The 25,402-nt window shown below is 37.8% G+C and overlaps 1 protein-coding gene across 3 annotated transcripts in view; it reads right to left on the bottom strand.

Annotated features, from left to right (window-relative positions):
- LOC135847734 (NADP-dependent malic enzyme-like) overlaps positions 1–25,402 on the bottom strand; it is a 64,284-nt gene that overhangs the window by 14,811 nt on the left and 24,071 nt on the right. For 2 of the 3 annotated variants that reach the window (XM_065367410.1, XM_065367411.1), the window contains exon 3: positions 12,775–12,933. In XM_065367410.1, coding sequence (XP_065223482.1) covers positions 12,775–12,933 — 159 coding nt within the window. Of the gene's footprint in view, positions 1–12,774; positions 12,934–17,697; positions 17,852–25,402 lie in introns of those variants that run through there. The other variant, XM_065367413.1, reaches the window with a different exon arrangement.

Here is a 25,402-nt window from a genome sequence, read left to right as displayed (position 1 = left end):
AATTATGCGCATCGTGCGCTCAACCAGTGATGACTGCGGATTGTACGTCGTCGTATGGCCTATTTTTACGCCATTAGCTTTGAGCATCTCATTCCAGCTTTCGCTTCTAAACTGAGTGCCATTGTCCGTGATCACTTTACGAACTTTATGACCGAGCTTCTCGATATCTTCTAGTACTAACTCCATAGCGTGCACAACTGTCTCAGCTGGAATCGACTCCAATGGAATTATCCAAACTTTGCCAGTAAAAACGCACTTAGCTACAAACATGTACTTTGGTTCTCCTTGCTCATTCGCGATTGGTCCACATAGGTCCGCCGAGATGACGTCCGCTATGTTGAACGCCTCAATTTGAGAAAATTGCAAGCGCTTCTTCTCGCTATAGCCTTTGGTTTTTCGACAAGTAATACACTCACTTGTAATGATCCGTGTAGTTTTTACGATGTTTGGCGAGTAATAAAGTCTCTTAAACACTGCCTCCAATTTGTGAGCTCCAATGTGACCATACATCTCATGCAGGTATACAATGGTATCCCTGAATAACTCGTCAGGCATCACTGGAATTCTCGAGCCATCTTTGAACTTTCTGTAGAGCAACTCTTTATCCTTCTCTTTGATCACTGCATACTTCGCCTGAATTCTTCTCTTCGACTCTAACTGCTTTGCAGTCATATCAAGCTCAAGAGCGTTCAGTTTGCGCACAATCTTTGTACACATCCTATCACGACTCTGGAAGATGTCCAAGCGTCTCAAGTGATCCAAAATCTCATCTTTGACCAACTCTACGAATGATACGTTTAACGGTATCATGTTGGACCAATTTGTGTCATAAATTGTCAACTCAGGCGCCTGAATTCCATACCATTGGCCACGTACTTTGTGTTTCAAATCGTACGTGAGATCGTAACAATTCAACTCTGTTATCCAGCCAGCCGCCTTTCTATGCACCTTAGCCAGAGTTGTAAACTTGTGCACGACTGACTGGAGGTCTCCTCTCACGTGGATGCGTCTCCCATGAAGCCACAACTGCAGCTTATTTATTACTCGAACCAAAGCATACATTTCGCGCTCAATTAACGTGTAACTTTGTTGGTGTTGTTTAAACGCGCTACTCACGAACATTACAATTTTATCTTCTCCTTTGATGTTTTGATACAAAACACCATTGATCGAATGCTCAGTGGAGACTGTGTCCAAGTACATGTCTTCTCCATCTACCGGTGTCATAAGCTCAAATTCTTTGGTAAACTCCTCAGTTAATTTGTCTACCGCCTCTTCTTGAGCGGTGCCCCATATAAATGGTACACCTTTTCGAGTTAAGTCATAAAGAGGCCTCACTATGTCTTGGTAGTTAGGAATGAAGCGACTATAAATACCAGTTAAGCCAATCAATGCCAACACTTCTCGTACATTTCTTAATTTTACTTTACCAGTTCTAACGTTTGTTTTCTTTTTCAAATACTCCAAGTAACCTTCAATCTTCTTTTTTTGTTTTTTTATGCTTCTCGTTGAAATGTTGAAGCCAAGATGGTCCGTGGAGCTTGCAAAGAACTTACACTTGTTGGCATTCAGTCTCAATCCATTATCACGCAAGATGCCAAATATATAAATCATCAGCTTCAGCATCTCGCGAAAGGTGAGTGACCTCAGTAGCAAATCATCTACGTATTTTGTCACTCCCTCCATATCCGGTATAATTAAATTAATAACTTTTACAAATTCCGCAGACGATATCTTCAGACCGTATGGCAACCTAATCATTTGATATACTCGGCCATCGACCTTGAAACCACAATATTTGCGCGACTCTGGGTGCAACACAAGCTGCCAAAAGGCTGTAGTAAAATCCAACGTTGTGAAAAAACGAGCGTCTCCATCCGAGGTAATAATTCTATCTAGGAGGCCCGCCTCATTATAATTAATCTGTAGTATAGGATTTAACTCTACTGGGTTTAAGCAAAGTCTAACGCTACCGTCCTTCTTCTCGTTAGGCACCAAAGGGTTAATGTAAGTTGTGTCAGACGGCTCTGCTACTTCCTGCTCGATCATATCAGCTAACGCACGCCTAACTTTTTCTAACTGCTTGTTTGAAGGTGTATACTTTGGGCCTACGAAGTTCGGAATTTTGTTGGGGTCAACGAACTTTAATTTGACCATTGCCCCAGTGTATTTTCCAGGAAAACGGCTAAAAACATCTTTAAATTGGAGTAGCTCCTCCAGCGCCTCTTCCGACTCAGCTCTCGTGATTCTCCCTTCTCGTACCGCCTCACCCAAATACCTCTTAAGATTTCTCTCAAAGATATCTGGACCATCATCCTTAGGCCTACCGTCTCTTCTAAAAAAGCTATGTAGGTCTGCTCGAGATACAATCTCAATGGACTCAGGTTCGTACTCGTCTACAATCTGAATTTGGTTTGCAGAAACATCCTCCTCCCTGTACTCACTTCTCTTGACAAAAGCTACTTCTTCTGCTCTGTTCGTACCTGGGGGCTTACATTTAGCAGTACCTGTTTTCATGTTTGTAGTTATTTCGAGCTTCTCGAGTGATTTGGAACCAATCAGTAACAACTTGTTGTCGCCAGGCATCACGAAAAATGGCACCTTAATCTTGTGCCTACCGAACTTTAGAGGCACTACTATCGCTTTCTTCCAAGTTCTCACCGTTTGATTGTTCGCCAGTCTGCATTGCAATACTCTTTTCAAATGAATAAACTCGATTTTATCTTTATAATTATTTATTAACATATTTGCACATGACTCAGACATTATATTAGGTGTAGCACCGGAATCCAATTGTACGTACAATTTTAAATCAGCGAACCATAATGGCACCACGCAAGACTTCGCTTCTTCAAAGTTCTCGATCTGGCTTCTCACTAGTGGCTCGACAGTACTTGGATCCGTCCGCTTCTCATCAATTACATCATTTTCCAGCGGGCTGCTCTGAACTGCATCCGCCTGATTGACCGTAACTGCTTCTTGATTGACTCTTGCCCCATCCGATTGCGTTGATTCTTCTTCTCCAGAACTTTCTTCGATGGCTTCACCTTTTTTGTTCTTCCAGGCTTTACACACCATTTTCACCTTCTTCTGCCAATCAGGTGACAGCTTAACTTCCATCTTGGTGAGGTCTTCAATGATTTGCGCCAACGGCCGGCTACTCTCTGGCATTTTTGCTTTTGTTTTTTCAACCGACTCTTTGGTGGTTACCAAGTAATCACCATCCGACTCAGTAACAACTTCCGCAGACAAGTTTGTGCTTGTTTCGACACATAAATTCTCAGAGTTAAAAACTGACTTTTTTGGCTTAAACTTGTAATTGTAGCACTTTTTCAACTCGAATAATAGGTCTTTCTCGCCAGTTTCATTAGGCATGTATCGACTCCCTTTCTTTTGAAGTCTGTTATCTCGCGGAATAATCTTGCCATCTTTGTCAGGTTGAAACTTCAACCTGCCATCTTCGAGCTTGTTCAGTCTAATGAACACTGCTGCCGGCGACCACCACAATGTGACGGTTTCATTATCACAAACCTCCTCAAAGATCCTCCTCCAAGCATAATAACGTTTCGCCGTCACTCCTCGATTGTTTTTTCCAGCTGGAAAAATCATGGGAAAAAGCAACTTAATATCTTCAATGCCTTTCTCCTTCAGAGTGAAAATTACTTCTCGTAGTATGCGTCTCATATGGCTATCTCGAATACTACCTTTATTTATTTCATACGTGCCCAATGACAAAATTACTCTTTTTTTAGTAAATTCTCTTTTTTTGACATGTTCACGCACGGTTGCCATCGTACAGTTCTCAGAAATTTTTTCAACGCTACTCTTGCTTTCTTTTTTAGCATCGTCTCCGCTACCGTTGTTTTTAGCTCTAGCTTTTGTGATTTCGGTTAATAATTGCGCGAATGCGTCGCCAACTAAGTCAAACTCTTCGTAGGGGAGATCGGGCTCGGGGGGGGCTGTGGCTCTTTTCTTTTTTAAGCCTGCGTCACGTCGTCGTTTAAAGACGACGTCTGAGAACTGTCATCAGACACCTCATCCTCAGAGTAAGGTGGATCATCCGGATTCATCTCAGCATAGCCTGCATCAGCCTCGTTGGTGGTACCACCGTCTCTCGCTCTACGATCACGTCTGGCATCTCCTTTGTTATCGTCTCTTTTCGAGTTTGAGCCAGAAGCTGCGGCTCCGGAGTCGTTAGTACGTCTTCGCGAATCTTCTCTGTTATCGCGGTTATCTCGGGAGTTGCGAGTATCATCGCGATTGCGCGTTCGGTTGTCACGGTTATCCCGCGAATCTCTGTTGTCACGAGTGTCGCGGCTGTCACGTGAGTCTCGATTATCAGGTGTATTTCGAGCGTCTCGGTTGTCAGATCTAGCTCTGTCGTCTCTACGGCCGTTGTTATCATTTGACCTATAACTACCGCCATTGTTACGTCTCGTATCCGCCGAGTTTGCTCTAGCGCCGTTGTTGTTACTAGCACCTCTCTGCCAGTTATCGTTCGTACGATTTCTACGATTAACTTGAGGTTGAGCATTATCTTGAATTCTGAGCTGCAAGTTCGGTACTCCTTCAATGAACTCCTCGTTTTGAGTCATTTCTATGAGGCGTCTCGCAAACAAAACAATATCGTTACGCTCCTCATTCGTAATCCTAGTTCTTAAAATTGGATTAATTCGCGGATATACGGCATTTATCATTTGCCATTCGGTGGTTTGCACATTCGAGACTACTCGCAACCAGCGCAGCGCAACTGTTGCCATATCAGTAGAACGTGTAGCAGGAAGTACTACTGCTCTAACATGACTCATTGCGTCTTCCTGACGCTGCTGGCTCCACATTGCTTGCAAGAACGATTGTCTCAACGCTTTGTACGATTTTTCGGTACCGGTGTTCGCTTTCCAAGTAGCCGCTTTCGGGTGTGTTACTAGTTGCCTAAACATACTAATATACATCGTCTCATTCGCATACATACTCTCCATTGCCTCCTCAAATTGGCGCACGAAGAGATGCGGCTCAAATTCGTTACTTTCATCGTAAATAATTTTCAACACTTGCAGCGTGCTTAACTTTGCTGCACAATTTCCGGCACCGTAATTTACATTCTCATTTAGCGGCTCGTATGCAATTCTCAGCCCTAAGGCATTGCATTGCATAGATCTTACCAATTCAGCTTCGCCTCTGTGAGGCTGCGCGTCGTTACTCAAACTTCCAAACGAATCTCCTCGACCCTCAGGTCTTGATTGCGCACTGTTCGATTGCGCATTATTCTGCTCAATTCTCACGTCTTGTTGCGAAGCTTGTTGCGGTCTCATCTGGGGACCCTGCTGCCATCTTGCAGGAATGTCCTGCCACTGAAAATGGTTGTCAAACCCGAATCTTCGGCCATCGGGTGGTACAGGGTCACTCTGGGGAATACTTGAGCCCGCTTGAACTTGGGAGCGTGGCCTCCCGCCTTGCGGCGCCTCGGCCTGACGCTCATTTTCCAACTCAACGACTCGCTGTGTTAATAATCTAATTAGACCGGCGTCTCGTTGTCTCGCTTGCCTTTCAACCCGAATCTCATCGGCCAGCACCGCTACCGCGTCCATCGTTTGTGTCATTCTCAGACCTTCATTATGAATCTCATCACCGATACGATTTATAAGCCTAGAGTGATTGGTACCCCATGCCTGTGCCATTTGGCGCATTCGAGCGGTACTCGCTGTATCTCTATCAATTATATTATTTTGAATCTCACGGTATATTGTTTCCAAATCAACGCGAGTACGCGATAATTCAGTCTCAATGCATTCGGTTCTATGGCCTAAGATTTCGCAATTATCGCGCAAATTAGGTATTTGCGCATTAACGTACGCGTCTGTAGCAGTTTCCGGTCGTCTATTTTCTACTCGGATAAGCTGGTGCTCAACGCCTAAATTCACCGGCCTAAAATCAAATCTTCTAATAGCTACGTTCACGCTCGGACGTGCGCGTGTAACCGCTGGTCTAGTCATTGTTTCAACTTCCTGTTGAAAATTATTTTGAGCTCGTCGCGACGCGTCTCTAGTGCCTACTGGTGGCTGACCATTTGCGAGGGGGTCTACAGCAGAGTAGGGAGGAGGTGCACTCGGATCCCTAGGTCTATTTTCAGATGGTAAAAAACCACCAAATAACGTCTCTCGGGGCCTAGTTCTTACGTTATTTAGGCTCAACTCCCTAAATCTACTCGCCATTTGCGCTTGCGCTTCTTCCTCGATGCTCATGGTGACATTTTCGACTGTCACCCCATAGCCAGGCTCACTACTCGCTCTTACACTTCGAGGGGGTGGTAGGGGGCTGATGCGCCTCGCAGTAGGCCTTTGCACCCCACTTTGGCTACCACTGGATTCACGACGCGATTCGGGGTTGTCTGAGACAGTCACCGTTCGTCCAGACTCCCTAGAACTCGAACGCCTCGGATTTATTGTCCTATTTAGTAAATCTTCAGCTTGCAGGTTTTGACCTGCAGCCGAATCGACATTATCTTGGCTTAAAGCTTGCTGTACGTCAGCGTCAAGGCTATCCAACAGGCTTTGCATTGGGTTTGGCTCAGGTCTACTCACGACAGGTTCAGACTCAGCTTCATTTTGCACATTTGGAGCAGGTTCGTTCCTGCTCGAATTTGCCAAATTGGACATTGCTTGATGCATGTTCAACTCTGCTTGCGCCTCAGCTTCGTCTCTGTTCGTCTCACTACTCTCACTTTCAAGCCTCGCTTGCTTTCTAGGTGCTTCCGAGCCTGCACTACTCTCATTTCTTCTCCTCGGAAAAGTTTCGTGAATTCTTTGGGTACAGGCCACTGCCGCATCTCTCGGTTGTCTTTGAGGGATTTGGGAAGCACTGGGAGTAGCTACACGATTACCATTAACGTTCGAGCCTATATTACGACGATAATCCTCTAATGATTCTAAATTATTTCCAGAATTTGATCTACTCAAAGAATTAGAGGAGCCACGCCCACCTCTGTTGGAACTCATTTTACTCAAAAATCAGGTAAATAATACTCAAATTAGGTAAGCAAACTTTCGTTTACTTCAAGAAAAATCCGGCTAAACAACGTCTACTTTCTTTGTTGCAGGACAGAACTGCACACAAATCAAGCAGGAATGGACTTGACCAGGTTAGTACAATCTTGCACCAAAGTGCAAATTTTCACTTTTTTCACTACAAAAACACTTCGCGAATTACGAACGATCGCGAATAAACGAATAACTTAACGAAATAATAAAACATTCACCACTAACCTGGTTACACATGGGTTTGTCCGATCCGCATCCGAGCAACTTCGTTCCACTTTGCACAGTTGTGCAAACTTTCACTTCTCAACCTGCTCAGAACTTCTCAGAAAGAAACACCACGTTTATGGCGCCAATGTTAGGGTAAAACTAAGGGTTCTTATGGTTTAGGGGAAAAGTCTTACTTATGCCACCTGGTACCTTAACCCTAAAACAACCCAGTTCGTATAGAACGCTGAACCCGCAAGGTATGAATACCTATCTCAGTCTACCCAACTACTACTCTCTACAACTCGTCGTAAATCAATGATCAACACAAATACATACGTTTCACCATATATTTATATTTCTCATTTGATGTACAGTGAATAAGAACGTTGCTACGATACTATTCGATACCATTCGTTTACACGAAAGATTCTGCTGGTGATGAGGCGTTTCCTAACAGACAGAGTTGGCATAAGCCAGCGTTAAACTTATTACTACTCTTTATGAAGATGGTTAGAAAACTGCAAGGCGGCTCGCTTCGGCAATCTCGGCCGTCGTCTCCACTGAACCAGTACACCAGATGGCGCTGTACCGGTTGCAGTGTTGCCGCCTGCCTGGGCATCAAATTACCACTGTAGAGTGGTAACATGGAGTCCCAAGTACCCTCTACATGATGCAAGAGTGTTTGAATTCAACAAAACTTCTAGAAAAAATATTTGAAATATTTTGAGTTTGCTGAACATGATGGAGGAAAGATGTTCGTATCAAAAACAGTAAGTGGATGGAAATGTTCGAAATCAGCATAGGTATTTAAAAAACCAACGAGCCAATTATCACCCTGATCAATAATTTCTTTTAAAAATTGAGCTTTTGCTAAAGAGTTTTCATGATTTTTGCCCCCCTCCCCCCTCTCTCTTCATTTTGATCTAATGTTGTAAAAATTCAAAAATCATGTGGTGTTTTTTCAATACGAGCCTTTTAAATTTCACGAAAAGCTTGAAATTTTCTAAAAATTAAAACATTCGTTCAGAGGAGCTAATTTCGAAATTGAACTGACTTTTTTGATATAAACCTTCTGAGCCTTACTATAAGCCATAAATGTAAATAAAATTGCAAATTTTATGCGACCTACGATTCGTAAGATTTTTTTGAAGGGCTGGTTTTGAATTTCAGTTGACTTTTTAGCTTTTGTATTTGGATTCAAGCCTCTCCTGCCCCATAATAAGCCCCAAATGTGAAGCAAAATTGCAGGAATTTATGCGACTAATGGTTTTTAGAATTTTCATAGGTAGGTACTGATTTCGAATAATTTCAAATTACTTTTTTGATACGAGCTCTTTATGTCCAAAAGTGAGCCCCAAATGTCACAAAAAAAATCGAAAACTTCATACAACCCATGATTTGTTGAATTCTCAAAATTCTCAAGAAATAATTTTGAATATGCTTTCAAGCTCCTCACCTTCCAGAGAGAGGTCCCACGAGTGAAATTAATGCTACTTTTCCAACCTACTCCGCAGGAAAAAGTCAAAAACACACTTTTAGCCGAAATTGGAAGACTTGAGGCCAAAAATGGATCGCCTAGGTTAAAATGAAAGACTCATACTCGTGATTTCGTGCAAACCCCTGAAAATTTGAAAACTCATTTCATAAATTTTCAAGTAGAAGTGCATCTTTTCAAGGTAAGTACAAATCTTATAATCTACCATTCAAGAATTGGTAAAAATGATCCCGAATGACAGAAAAATTTGTTGGAACCGAATACAGCAAAATCAAAAAAGCATACAAAAATACACCGCCATCCGGAATTTCAAAAGCTGAAATGAATTTTTGAAAGGGTCATTCCATGTCAACTCATGCAACCAACATTTTTGAGTCATGTCTTTCGATTTCGCTCAAATTTTTTTCACAATATATACCCATCCAGTAAGTAGAACCCCACAATTAGTTTGGTGCCAGCCCCCTCAGAGGTTGGGTGGGGGGCTTCCATTATTTTCACATTGTCTCGAGGTACTCAACTTCAGCAGCCCATTCCTCCGAAACTATGATACTTTGATCAAAACAGATTTCACAGTTTGAAAGGGCATTGCATTTAGAACTTTTTAAGCATTTTGAAATTTTCAAAAGTTGAAAGTTGAACTTTTAAATTGAAAGTTCAAATTTGAAAATGACGCTGTAAGTGGGAGCTACCATTTAAAATTTCGAAAAAATTTCCATAGATGTACCTTTTGATGCTTTTTCGAAATATTCAAGTTTTGAGATGAGATCTCTTAATCAAGGGGGGCACCCCCACCCCCGATTTTGGGTGAAACTTTTGAAAAAAATCTAGGGCATGTACATATATCAAATTCTATGTTTTTGATGACGCTGAACACGAATACGATGTCAGATTTATGATAGGACCCCATCCATGGCCCCCAGCACCTCCCCAAAGGGGGTAACCAAAAAAAGGATTACATTCGTGTGACACATGAAATAGTATGTTTTTGATATCGCTGAACACGAATATAGCCATGGTTTTTTAAATCGACCTCACCAATGGCCCCCAGAACCTCCCCCAATAGGTAAAATTCCAACAAAAAAAATGTTGGGGGCCGTGGATGGGGTCCAATCAAAAATCTGACGTCATATTCGTGTTCAGCGTCACCAAAAACATACTATTCTATGTGTCGCACGAACAAAACACTTTTTTGAACTTTTACCCCCTTTGGGGAGGTGCTGGGGGCCATGGATAGGGTCCTATCAAAAATCTGACGTCATATTCGTGTTCAACGTCACCAAAAACATAGAATTCGATATATCACATGCCCCAGATTTTTTTCAAAAGTTTCGCCCAAATTTGGTGGTGGGGGTGCTCCCCCTCCATTAAAAGATTCCATCTCGAAACTTGAATATTTCAATACCGCATCAAAAGGTATATCTATGGAAATTTTTTCGAAATTTTAAATGGTAGCTTCCACTTACAGCGCCATTTTGAAATTTGAACTTTCAATTTGAAAGTTCAACTTTCAACTTTTGAAAATTTCAAAATGCTTAAAAAGTTCTGAATGCAATGCCCTTTTGAACTGTGAAATCAGTTTTGATTAAAGTATCATAGTTTTGGAGAAATGGGCTGCTGAAGTTGAGTACCTCGAGACAATGTGGAAATAATGGAAGCCCCCCCAGGCCCCCACCCACCCACTGAGAGAGCTGGCACCAAACTAATTGCGGGGTTCTTACTTACTGGATGGGTATATATTGTAAAAAAAATTGAGCGAAATCGAAAGACATGACTTTCAAAATCGCCTTTTTTTGGTTGAGTTGACGAACGACCCAAAAGCCAAATTTTGGTCCAAAAATGGAAAAAAATTAAAATTTTACCAAATTAATCAAAAAATCTGAAATTTAGTATTTAGCCAATTTTCGACCCCCCCCCCCCCAAATTGATTGGAAACTGTTCCAAATCGTATATCAGAAGTTTGCCCAATGAAGTTCGAAAACTGAAATCTACCTTTACACTCTAATTTCAATATTTTAAGTCGCTTGGAGATAGTTTCAAGCTGTTTTGGAACTTCCATGCAGTTGTATTTTAGAGATTCCAAGTTTTTAAAAAGTTCCCTGAAAACCGTCCAAATTATTTTTCAACTCTGGAACTTGCAAAATACTTCTGGAGGCTCTAGAACGACTTTGAAGCCATCTACAATCAACTCATCATGTTGAAATTATACGTAAAATTTTGTGGAAATTTCAACGTTTAGAAATCGACTGGAAGCTCCAGAATTGCTCAAAATGGTTCGAAACCGTTTCTAATCGATTTATAGTAAGGTCGAAAAAAGATTTAAACTTTTTAAGTCAATTTGGTAAAATTTTGATGTTTTCCCATTTTCGATTGTTTGATTTTTAAAAAATCACCCAAAAATCAAGAAATGCACTTAATTGACCAAGAAAGCCGAAATTTGGGCTATACCGTATTTTCGACATGACAAATCGATTGGAAACTATTTCAAACTGTTTTGAGCAGTTCTGGAGCCTCCAGCAGATTTTTGAAAAATGGAGTTGGAAAGCTGAAATGTATTCTGCTACCTAATTTCAATGCGCTAGAAAGTACTGCAAGTAAATTTCAAGTCGTTTTTGAGCCTCCAGCGACTTTTTGAAAATTACTGGTGCCTTCAGCAGATTTCTGAAATTCAAATTTTCACAAAATTTTATCAAATGGCGATGGAAAGCTGATATTTTGTACACTCCAATTTTAACACCTTCTGAAGACGACTTCAGGTGGGTTCAAGTCATTTTGGAGCCTCCAGCGAGTTTTTGAAAATTACTGGAGCCTCCAGTAGACTTTTGAAACTTAAAATTCCGCAACATTTTACCAAATGGAGTTGGCAAGCTGAAATTTACTTCGCAAACCAATTTCAATACGTATGAAGTCGACTACATGATGGTTTCAAATGGTTTTGAAGCTTCCAGCTACTTTTTGGAAATTGCAATTTTCCAAAAAACGCCATACGACCTTTCAAAAAGTCGCTGGAGGCTCCAAACCGACTTGAAATCCACCAGCAGTTGACTTCGTAGCGTATTGAAATTAGTTTGCCGAATGAATTTCGACTTTCTATCTCCGTTTGATGAAATTTTGGGGAAATTTCAAGTTTCAAAAATCTACTGGAGGCTCCAGTAACTTTCAAAACATCGCTGGAGGCTCCAAAACGACTTGAAATCCGCCTGCAGTTGACTTCGTAGCGTATTGAAATTAGTTTGCAGAGTAAATTTCGGCTATTCAACTCCATTTGATGAAATTTTGTGGGAATTTCGAGTTCCAAAAATCTGCTGGAGCCTCCAGAACTGCTCAAAACGGGTTGGAACAGTTTCCAATCGATTTGCCATGTCGAAAATAGGGTATATCCCAAATTTCAGCTTTCTTGGTCAATTTGGTAAAATTTTGATTTTTTTCCCTCATTTTTGGCCTAAATTTGATTTTCAAAAATTCACCAGAAATCGAAAAACGCACTTTAGCACTTGAAATTTTGACAGGTGATTAATTTTTGTCTGATCTTTCGATCTACCTTTGTACGGTTTAAAAAAAATCTTGCAAGTCCTATGTTGGAACGCAAAATCTGCGATTTCGGCTGACCTGTCAATCAAAATGGCCGCCATTTTGTAAGTAGGACCACTTTTTTTTGAGTATAAGGGCCAGAAATGTTCCTCAGGACTACCGCTTTAAGAAAATAGTTGTCCAGGAGGATCGACCGGGGGGGGGGTACAATAGATCCTAAGCAGGCTCCCCAACTATATAGTTTTTTTTTTCAGATTCAAACCTTCAATGTCTCCATAGCAGATTATTTTGAAAAAAAAATCAGGAACTGAGGGGGATATTCCACCACTTAATTTCAGCTTATTGGGAATGAAGAGAGATAGGACTTTGATAAAAAAAAATGATGGAGGGGGTAGATGAGGTGAAATCAGGTAATCTATAAGTCATTTTTTTCTCGACTTCTCATCAACTCTCATTTTCAAGAAAAAAAAGTTACAAATTTGCAACAAAAAAAAAATCAAAACTTACGGATAAATTCGATAAATAAACATATTTATCTAAGGGTACGGTGAGACGATCGAGATTCGCTTTGGCTTGTTCCAATTGCTGTTCTTGCGTTTGCACTGCCGGTGGTACTAATCCGAGAATTCCCAATTTCTGTCTTTCGTCGATCGAATATGCTAGACCCTGTAGTACAAATAATAGAAAGGGTACCGTTAGATTAATATTATCGAACAAGTGTATAGAGTACTGTACGAGTACGTGTACAAGACACGACGAAACGTCTATATTTATTTTGATATAATGTTTACTTTGGCGGCACGCCTTTAACTCTTCGCTATAAAAACAATGTTTGCGATAAAACGGCTCTTGTTAAATCGTTGTGTGGAAACTTTCACTTAATCCGAGTAGCTCATACCTACTCGACACGAGAGGCACAAAGTTACCAGACTATATTGAATTGAAGACGTACACACAATCATACATTACAACGTAGGTACCTACATACTATACGTACAAGTATAGTATTCAATCACCGAGGAGCGCATTAATTACCGCCCTACATGCTCGATTAGCTCGACGAACGATTTAATTAAACGCGCTTATGAAGCATAGGTACTTTGAAAAGAAGGCGAAAGGGGTCCTTAAAATCATACCTAACCTAACCTACAATCGGAAGCATCGTATATGAATCAGATAACCTACGAGTATAATGCGACCCCGAGCTATTTAATTAATTCACACTAATAAGTACGCTATTAGGAATTTTTTCGGAGTATTTTCATCTCGTACGACGAAAAGGTCAATACGAGTCATAAAATTGATAAACTTTCGCGTCTAGTCGTCCACATACGTACAAGTAGATAATATAAATTCAATCAAACTATAAACCGATTACACCGATCCGATGAATCGTTTGATAACCAATGATGGAGCCGACACGTCTACCACTCCACCTTAAGGTCGCACCCATCGCGAGCTGACGGAAAAGAAAGTACCTGTTGAATTGAATTCGCGACTACTTTGATCGACAACGAGCGAACGATATTTCCGATTTTTTTCCTATACTCGATATCATAGCTGGAGGGCTCTAGCTCGCGAATCAAATTGCGTCCTAGGTCGTGGATACGGAACGAATTGGCCCATATTTCAATCAGAGCGTTGATCGGAAAAGAAGTCGAGATATCGAGTCGATGCGCTGTGAAATGCTTATCGAATCGTGGGTATTGTCTGCTCGGTGGTGCATCCTTAACCTTGAACTCAAAATGGTCGAAATCGAAGAAAAATTGAATCCACAGATGTAGGTAAGTCAAGATTGTTCGACCAAGTTTCGTGCCAATGAGGAAGCTTTACGAGCATCAAGATATTTCTAAATGGAGGAAAATATTTGCCAAATTCAAAATGGAACGTTTCCTTGCAGAATTTTGGCATTCAAGGAGTGCTCCATTTTCAGAGAAATTATTTTACAGACTCTATTTTAGCTCGAACGATTTTTTGTGGGTAGGTAAGTAGTAAGTACTTAATTTTCAAAAAATTTAGGGCACACGACCTTCCATCTATTTTTAGAGCTGAGTCATCGTGATAAAAAAATAATCAAAAATGAAGGAAAATACAAATTTTTGAAATTTACCCCCCCCCCCCCCCCCCGGTACGAAGACTTGAATAGATCATCCACAAACGATTGGATTGAAAATCATCTAGATCGTTCGCAAACAACCAATCAAATCACGAACAAATCGTTCTTGAAATATTGATCAAAATTTCGAACAAAATCAGACAAATAATTCGTGAACAAGCAGATCGATTCTTGAAAGAATCATTTAAGGAATAAGTAATCGAATCCGAAGCTCGCTGAATCGGTTGCAAAAAGCAAAATTCATGATGAATTGATGAACGAATGTTCAAAAAAAAATTCATAGGTACACCAACTTGATCACATTATATCGAAAAGAATCATTCACGAACGTTTAATGATGAGGTCACGACTCATTAATGAGTTGATCATTCGCAGCGTTTGGACAGCAATTTGAGCGTTTCTCTTCACTCACAAAAATACCAGAACCAAAATCGTTCACGAAATTTTGAATTGATTATTCAATGAATCATTATAACGAACGAATGAATTAAAAAATGCTCAAATCGTTCGCGAATGACTGAACAAAGTGGACCTAGTGAGAAGGAAAATGTTTTACGAAGTTCTGAATCAATTCTTCAATGAACCATCATCACGAAAAATCAAATAAAAATTAGTTACATGAATCGTTCACGAACGAATAAGGCGAATCGTTCGTGAACGGCTCACATAAATTTCAAGAACTCATTCGAAAACAATTTTTGGGATTCATTCTAGAACAAATCATTCAAGAACAACTGAATTAATTCTACAATGAATCGTTATTTGGAACGAATGAATCAAAAAATGATCAAATCGTTCGCGAACGACTGAACAAAGCATGCTTGGTGATGAAATTTTCACGAACTTCTGGAATTTGTATTAATTCTTCAATGGATCATCATCACAAAAAATTGAAAAAAATTGGTTAAATCGTTCGCGATCGATAAGGAAAATCGTTCGTGAACGGTTCACATGAATTTCATGAATTCGTTCGATAAAAATTGGGATTCATTCTAGAACAAATCATTCAAGAACGACAGAATCAATTCTTCAATGAATCATTATTTTGAACGAATGAATCAAAAAATGGTCAAATCGTTCGCGAACGACTGAACAAAGTAGGCTGGGTGATGAAATTTTTCACGAACTTCTGAAATTTGTATTAATTTTTCAATGAGTCATCATCACAAAAAATTGAAAAAAAATTGGTTAAATCGTTCGCGAACGATAAGGAAAATCGTTCGTGAACGGTTCACATGAATTTCATGAATTCGTTCGAAAACAATTGGGATTCATTCTAGAACTAATCATGTCATTCAAGTTCAAGAACCACTGAATTAATTCTTCAATGAATCATTATTTCGAACGAATGAATCAAAAAATGGTCGAATCGTTCGCGAAAGACTAAATAAAGTAGGCCGAGTGTTGAAATTTTTCACGAACTTCTGAAATTTGTATTAATTCTTCAATGAGTCATCATCACAAAAAATTGAAAAAAAATGGCTAAATCGTTCGTGAACGGTTCACATAAATTTCATGAATTCGTTCGAAAACAATTGGGATTCAATTTCATTATCGAACAAATCATTCAAGAACGACTGAAATAATTCTTCATCAATGAATCATTATTACGAACGAATGAATCAAAAAATGATCGTTCGCGAACGACTGAACGAACGAAGGAGACCTAGTGAGAAAAATTTTCACGAACTTCTGAATCAATTCTTCAATAAACCATCATCACGAAAAATTGAATTAAAAATTTGGTTAAATCGTTCGTGAACGATTTGCTTTATCGTTCGCGAACGATTCTTTTGAATTTTATCAAATCGTTCAAAAACAAATGGATTTAGTCTGGAACAAATCATTCACAATAATAAAAAATTAAATCAAAAATTGATCTAATCGTTCGTGAACGATTCGTACCAATTTTATCACATCGTTCGAAAACAAATCCATTGATTCTTGAACAAATTATTCACAATGACTGAAAAAATAATAACTCAATAGTGAATTGGAAATTGGTCAAATGATCATTCACAAAGAATGAACTAAAATTTGATCGAACTACTCATGTACGATTGAACTAAATACCAAGCAAATCGTTCCCGAATCGTTGAATCGATTCTTCGTGGAATTATTCACAAACGACTGAATCGAATATAAATTTAAAAAAATTATTTTCAACAAAATTAAATTTTTTGTAGATTGTTCATCACATACCAAAATCAAATGAACGAAAATTTGCAACCAAACTCGAAATACTGATTTATGAGAGAATCATTTTGCAAACAAAAATGCACAATTTTCTGCTACATAAATTGTTAATTAATCAACAAACTGAATAATTTACACGCAATTTCAAGCAAAAAAAAGAATTTTAGCAGGTAAATTTTCAAAATTTAAATGACATTTTTTGTGGAATTAAGGAAATGAGTAATCTAATGTCTAATGAGTTTTAAAAATAGATAAAAACAGTTTTTCCCTGAAAAAAAAAAAAAAAAAAAAAACTGAAATTAATTTGCACTATTTTGCCAATCCAATAATAAATTTTAATTTCGTTCTACGATAACCTCATTATCATCACCATTAGGTAATGTAATTAATTTCAAAATTTTTATCTTCGAATGAGAAACATGAATCATACGAGTACCCATGACTTTGAAAATTACACCGACGTACGACAAATCGACAATTATTTTCACCTTGTCAATCGTTTACTCGTGATTCGTGTGATGAATTGAACGCCACGGAATCATTTAAAAAGACGACTGAATTCTTTCAAAAAAAAATGAACAAACTTCAAGCTCACAAGCATTATTTGTAGATATTACGAAATCGTTCTGAATGATTAATTCATCAAACAAACTCCTCTGTATTCTAATAAATTTTCCACGAAGAAAAATTCAAAATCATCAACTTACCTACCTATACGATATAAATTCGAGTGAATCAGAAATCTATCATACGAGTATACGGTAATCCATTTTTTCAAAACGAATTGCACATTTTTCTCTTTAAAATTAAGTAAATAACCCAACTCAAGCGGAAAATCACTAAAAATAGGTACTCATCGATAACGTGAAAAAAAACCTACATTCTAAGAAAATAACATGAAGTAGATTTGCACATCTTCAAGGACTAGGCACCTCACTAAACAATAAATATTTTCCGCATCATTATACTTAAAAGCATAAATACCCACACTTGAAGCCTCCAATAATAAATATTTGACAAACGACGAATATTTGTAAAAAAATACAAATACCGCGAATAATCAACTCACCCATACACGTAAGTAAAGAAATAAAACAATAAAAATTAATGCAACTTACTAAGAAAAAGGCCAAAATCGTTAGTCTAACGCGCATTTCGGATCAGTTAATCCGAAATAGGTGTTCTCAAGACGAAAAGGTCGAAATAAATGACTGATTTTTGAAATGGAAGTTCTACTGATCTATATTAAAAGTGCCAGAGGTATTCGGATTTTTCACGATAGTGAGAAAGATAGTCGCAGAACGTAGATAAAATCAAATTTGCAGATAACGTCGATGAATCGGAGGTATTATAGAAAATAAAAATTATTAGAAAAAATGAATAAATTCGTGAATTAATTTAATACGAGTAGTACATATAAGAGTGCTCAAATTGAAAAGGTGACCCGATTACATAAAGAGTCATTTATTCCTTTTTGGACGTGTTCGTGCCTAATCAAAAAAGTATACCTACCTATATTATATATTCGCTTATCTCGATTGTTCTTATGGCGATCAAAAGATTAAATAGAAGGAAAGTACGAGTAATTATCGAGCTTTATCTAATTCTAAGCAAACGTTACGTAAAAGATGATCGTAATTCAAATTGAAATGATCTATAATTGCATTTTTTTTCTCGCCTTCAATTGTGCAAATGAACTAAATGAAGGCTATTATTCTGAGTCATTCAATTGCATCCTAGAGATAAAAACATGTCTTCGGGGCTATTTAGTTTCAACTTCTGCAGTAGTTTTTTTTTTATATGAGACGAAATCTCATGCAACGAAAAGATATTCTGCTATGAAATTTCGGGATTTAAAAACTCTAAAGAGGCGTTTCTCGTAAACTTTCTTTGATTCTTTCCTTAAGTATGCGTCATAATAATAATAATAAGAAAAATGGCCTACAATGTCACAATTTTTTTCCATGACAAGTGTTTCATAAGTCACTTTCCATTACGTAGATTTTTTTCGTATTTTTGAATGTCTTAAAAAACATGGAAATCTTTCACAAATCAAAATTTAGATGAAATAATTACTATAGGAAAAAATCTTTCCACTTTAAATAAAAAAAAAAAAAAAAAAAAAAACAGTTCAAAAGTTGAAAGCAACTATAAGAAAATTCGAAAAAATTATATTAAGGACCTTTCCTTTAAATTCTCTCATCAGCAAATCAATTTTAATCTCAAATTTTCGGAGTTCAATAAAATAGAATCTTTCGTTCGCGAACGATTTGATCGATTTTTGATTCAATTGTTCGTAATAATAATAATACATACATTACAAAATCAATTCGTGAACGATTTCCTCAATCAGATAAAATTTCTGCCCAATTGTTTTGAATGATGAACTCGTGACTTGATTTATCGTTCGCGAATGATTCTCTTGAAATATGGATTCAATCCAGTACAGACGTTCAAGATTGATAGCCTTATGTGCATTCGATTGAGTTGGAATTTTTCGTTCGTCGATATTCGTTCGATGAAAATGTTTTCATTCGGAAACGATTCGATTAAAAAATCATAGATTCGATTCGAATACGCGGACGATTCTTTCAATTCAACACACAATCCATTCAGTTATGAACGACTTGATGAAATTTTCACGAATCGTTCGTGAACGATATATTTTGACGTTCGCGAACAATTTGATCGATTTCTGACATAATAATTCATTGAAGAATTAATTCGGTAATTTATGAAGAATTTTCTCAGTATTCGGTTCAGTCGTTCGCGAACGATTTGAACGACAATCGAGTCAGTCGTTCGAGAATCAATAAATTTTTTTCGAATCACTCGATGATTTTTTTACAAAACATTCCAATTCGAGTATGATTTTTTTTTGTCGTTCACGCGAACGATTTGACCAATTTTTGATTCAATCGTTCATATCGTAACGATTCATCGAAGAATCGATTCTGTGGTTTTGTAAATTGTATACAATAATTTCATCATTTTCAGTATTTGGTTGAATCGTTCACGAACGGTTTGAATAACAATCGAGTCAGTCGTTCGTGAACGATTCGTTCGAGAACCAATCAATTTTTTTCGAATCACTAGATAATTTATTTACGAAACCTTCCCAATTGTGTATGATTCGTTTTGTCGTTCGCGAACGATTTGAACAACAATCAAGTCAGTCGTTCGTGAACGATTCGTTCGAGAATCAATCAATTTTTTTCGGGTCACTCGATAATTTTTTTACGAAACCTTCCCATTTGTGTACGATTTGTTTTGTCGTTCGCGCGAACGATTTGACCAATTTTCGATTCAATCGTTCATATCGTAACAATTCATCGAAGAATTGAATCGGTTGTTTTATGAACAATTTTATTATTTCCTCATAGTCAGTATTTGGTTGAGTCGTTCGCGAACGATCTGAACAACCATCGAGTCAGGCGTTCGTGAACGATTCGTTCGAGAATCAATCAATTTTTTTCAAATCACTCGATAATTTTTTTACGAAACCTTCCTATTTGTGTACAATTTGTTTTGTCGTTCGCGAACGATTTGACGAATTTTTGGTTCAATCGTTCAAATCGTAATGATTCATTGGAGAATTGATTCGGTTGTTTTATGAACAATTATTTTCTCATAGTCAATATTTAGTTGAGTCGTTCGCGAACGATTTGAACGATAATTGATTCAGTCGTTCGTGAATGATTCGTTCGAAAATACATTTTTTTTCGAATCAGTTGATGATTTTTTTTTTTTACGAAACCTACTCATTCGTGTACGATTCGTTTTGTCGTTCGCGAACGATTTGACCAATTTTTGATTCAATCGTTCAAATCGTAATGATTAATCAAAGAATTGATTCGGTTGTTTTGTGAACAATTATTTCCTCATTGTCAGTATTTGGCTGAGTCGTTCGCGAACGATTTGAACAATAATTGATTCAGTCGTTCGTGAATGATTCGTTCGAGAATACATTTTTTTCGAATCAGTTGATGATTTTTAATTTTTTTACGAAACCTTCCCATTCGTGGACGATTTGTTTTGTCGTTCGCGAACGATTTGAACAATAATTGATTCAGTCGTTCGTGAATGATTTCTTTAAAAACGAATCCGATTGTTTTTGAACGACCTACGATGAAAGTTGTACGAGTTCAAGAAAGATTCGTCTTATCGTTCGCGAACGATTTGATCAATTTCTGATTCAATCGTTCAAATCGTAATGATTAATCGAAGAATTGATTCGGTTGTTTTGTGAACAATTATTTCCTCATTGTCAGTATTTCGTTGAGTCGTTCGCGAACGATTTGAATAATAATTGAGTCAGTCGTTCGTGAATGATTTATTTAAAAACGAATCCGATTGTTTTTGAACGACCTGCGATGAAAGTTGCACGAGTTCAAGAAAGATTTGTCTTATCGTTCGCGAACGATTTGATCAATTTCTGATTTAATCGTTCCCAATAATACACATTTCATTTAACAATACTAATGTATAATTCATTTTCAAATTTTTCCATCGTATATATTCATTCCCTCATCATGGATTTTATCGTTCAAAGATGATTCAGAAAACCTTGGATTTGATCATTTGTGAATGATTCTTTCAAGAATTGATCACTTTGTTCGTGAATGATTCGTTCAATATATTCCAAAATTCAATTCAATCTGCCAAGAATGATTTTCTCGTAATTTGATTGGTCGTTCGGGACTGATTCATTCGATAGTTTGCGAACAGTCTTCTCTGTACCTAGATATTTAATTCATTCGTTTGCAAGTATTTTTTTTTTTTTTTTTTTATAAATTTTGATTGCTTATTTGAGAATGTTTGTTCATAATTTGTAAATTTCGTTCACGAACGACTTCTTCAAAATTTATGTGCAGATTGATCAATGTTGATAAGTCGAGTTTCTGCCCCATTTGGCTCTAAGAGTGAATGAGAGGTTGTGTCATTCCTAATTTTCAAAAAGGAGAATGTAAATTTGTTTATTTCAAAGATCATCGAGTCATGAGTTGAAATAAATACTCTGATTTGGAGCATGAGAGAGAGTGATCTGAGAATATATTGACTTCAAATTTTACAAAGATACCATAATACTAGTAAGCCTAAGCGATAGCACATAGAATAATAAAATAGGTACATATAAATTAACCCACACCTATGCGCCTTAGGGCGCGAGCGGCGAGGGGCTCTCTATCAGAAGTTATTTCGAATTCAAGGAAAGAAAAAAGTATGTAAACCAAGTACACATAGGCAACGTGAATAGAGTAAATAGACAAGCAAAAAATAAATAAATAAAGCAAAATAGAATACAAAAAAAAGACAAAAAAAGTACAAATACAAATGAATAAGACGTGAATCTACAAACAGCATATAAAACTAGGCAGACAAGAAGAAACTAAATAGTGATCAGAGAAGCAAATCCATGGGATATAGGGGTCAGACCCAAGAAATGATGGAGGGGGGGGAGGAAAAGGCCTAGGCATCAGCGAGCAAGTGGTCTTTGAGTTTTTTTCAAAATATTTTTAGAGTATTTATTTTTTTAAGTGGTTCTGGTGTTCAATTGTAGATATAGGGGATTTTATACACAGCTTGCACACGAGCCCTCTCAGTCCGAAATTGGGGTACACTAGCCTTGCAATCCCCTCTTCTCAGCCCTGCTCGTCTCTGCACTCCAACCTCAAACCAAGATCTCCTCTTATGGGCAAAAGATGCTGCAGCTACCTTATAAAGGTTATCTAGGTCTAATATTTCGAGTTCTTTATAGGCATTATCCGTGTTGTCTCGACGCTCTAGCCCAGCCAGATGTCTAATTGCCCAGTTCTGAAGGACTCGAAGTGGTTCCAGATGCTGATTTGCCGCTCCACCCCATACCAGCATGCCAAATCTTAACACTGAATCAAATAGAGCATAATAGATTCGCTTTAGGTGGTGCCTGGAAAAGAGGTCTTTTAGGTAAAATAATAACCCATTCAACCTTCTCAACTTTGATTGCAAAAGGAAACTATGCTCATCCCATAAGAATTTGGAGTCCAGTTTTATTCCCAAATAATTGAATGAGTTTACTTGAGAAAGTGGTGGGCATTGGCAGTCCAGCTTACAGTCTGTTCTCTCATGTAGGAAGCAGGAATTCTCCAAACTTGGGACGTTTCGAAAACCAAAAGGCATTATATGAGACTTTTTAATGTTAGGGGTCAGCCCATGAGCTGTAAGCCATCCTTTCAAGAGTTTCAAGTCTGAGTTGATATTCTTTATCAAGTTATTCAACCCATAGGCACTGTAAACAATGGCCAAGTCATCCGCAAAAGCATATAAGGACCCAAGTAGCCCTAACCCAAAAATATCATTTATATAAATTAAAAAAAGCAATGGCCCCAAAATACTACCCTGAGGTACTCCCGAGTTGATGGCCAAAAATTCACTCAAAAATTCACCCAATTTTACTGCCTGTTTTCTACCCTCCAAGTAAGACTTCAGCCAGTTACTAAATATCCCCCTGAATCCCGCATTCCATAGTTTATCTAGAAGAACAGAGTGATTCACTGTGTCAAAAGCTTTTTTTAAGTCAAGATATACAACCGCTACCTCCTTGCCTTCCTCCAGACGATGTATTATCTCAGAGGTTTGACTAAAAAGAGCGTCATCAACGCTTGTTCTAGGGAGAAACCCAAATTGTCTATTATCAAAAAAATTGAATTTCTGAAGAAAGTTGAGCATCCTTTTTTTAATTAATTTTTCATAAACTTTTGAGACAACAGATAGCAGTGATATTGGTCGATAATTGCTCATTAATTTTTGGTTCCCTTCCTTAAAAATTGGAACAACCACTGAGCTTTTAAACACTCTAGGAAACACTCCAGTTTGGAGGGATTTATTGAACAAGACTGTAAGAGGGGAAGCCAGAACATCAGCATTTTCACGGAGGACTATGGCTGGTATTCCATCAACCCCTGTTGAAGGCTTTGCTCGGAGGCCAGTCATTACATTAAATACCTCAGTTGCAGTAATATCATAGGCTGAGAAGCTGCTGTTAAGCACTGTTTGGGGAAAATTTGAGTCACTTGCCCCCAAATCCAAGTCTTTAGCTAAATTATCAGCAATTTCTGTAAAGTATGTGTTAAAATTATTAACTACCAGAGTACCATCTTTTCCAACGTCATAGTCTACACCATCAATATGAATGCAAGTAACCCCCTTCTTTCCCCCCCTTTAATCTTTTTAATGTGGTTCCAATATTTTTTTGAATTGCTACCGAAGTTATCTAGAATTTCCGAATGGTAAATTTTCTGGTCTACCCTACTTTGACGAACTACCAATTTGGATGCCACTTTATAGTGCTCTATTAGATCTTGCCTATTTGGGAACTTCTTAGTGAGTTTATATAGACGCTGTTTTTCCCGGCTCAACTCAACAAGGTGGGGGGAGGCCCACGCAGTTCTTCTTTCTGGTCTATAGGTTGGGTTTAGTACTTTTTTTGAACTTTGGACTGCAGCTGTTATGCGATCTATCATCAAGTTAAATCCCACCTCAACATTCTCAATTTCCTCAAGTTCCTGCCAATCACAGCCTCTCAAATATGTTTTCACCCTTCCCAGGTCAGTTACCTTGCACTGGGTGTTTTTCTCAGTCTCATGGGCAGGGGAGAATTCCAAATCAATATGGACTGGGTAATGATCAGAGATTATTGCTGAATTATCAACTTCACATCGAATACCCTTAGAATGAGCTGAAGAAGAGGCTTACAATGTTCCAAAATCACAAAAACATCAATTTTTGAGAAAAAAGGAATGTCTTATGAGAAAAACATGTATAGAATGGTCACGAACTTTTCAGTGAATTGTTGGCCTTTTTACAAAAATTATTTTTATACAATCGAGTAAACATTAGAAATATCAATTAGTTATTTCACAAAAAAATACTCTCCTATGTAGAGAGCTGATCATTTTAGTAAAATTTTTCAAAAATTAAAATTCCATGGATCCGCTGGTGGGCTCTAAAATATCTCGAAATCGCATTCAAATTTATTAGGGGAATCAAAAATAGAAAGTCCAATCAAATTTAATTTTTCAATTCTCAATTAAGTCATAGGGGAAAGTCCCCTAAAAGTGCGCAGTCTCCTAATAGTGCGCAGCGCCATATCTCGCGATTGGCACCACTGAAAAATTCGTGAGGTAGCTCATCTGAAAGAGCGTGTCGTGACGATTATTTTGATGTATCATACAAGCCATTTGGCTAAATTTTACGCGTGCAAAGTCAAAAAATGTGAATTTTCAATTTCTGATGTAATTTTTTTTTGTGAAAAGTTGACAATTTGTATTGCTCTCGTTGAATTGCAAAAATTTATGAGATAACTTATATTATATCATTTTGTAGGGAATTTTATCCTCTTTAATATTGTTGTAAAAGTTTGAAAATTCATCCTTTCGTTTTCTTGAAAATAATTTTTAAAGAAATAGAGGATATTTTTGAACCATGGATTCCCAATAGTGCGCATCCTAGAAAATCTGTAAATACGCTTGTGTTTTTCACTACCTGACTTTTGTTTTGATAGAATGGAGTGTTAAATACCTGTAAAAGGCGAAAGGGTGTTAGTTTTCAGTGAAGAAACATTCCTAAGAGTGAAAGAATACTTGAACAATGGGCTTTCTTTGCAGAAATAAGCTCACACATAACCCCTACTCATAGTAAAACATATTTTCGCAATTTTTGTCAAGTACTCATGTTTTTTATATCTGTTCTCAGTGTTCTCGTGATAATGAAACGTATTATTGCGATTTTTGTCAAGAATTAATTTTTTTGAAGTAAATTTACACATCGCGCACTATTAGGAAC

This window comes from Planococcus citri, chromosome 5 (assembly GCF_950023065.1).
Source record: "Planococcus citri chromosome 5, ihPlaCitr1.1, whole genome shotgun sequence".
In the NCBI taxonomy this organism is placed as follows: domain Eukaryota; kingdom Metazoa; phylum Arthropoda; class Insecta; order Hemiptera; family Pseudococcidae; genus Planococcus; species Planococcus citri.
The sequence above is the reverse complement of the archived record's forward strand: the minus strand, read 5'-3'. Positions and strand labels throughout refer to the sequence as shown.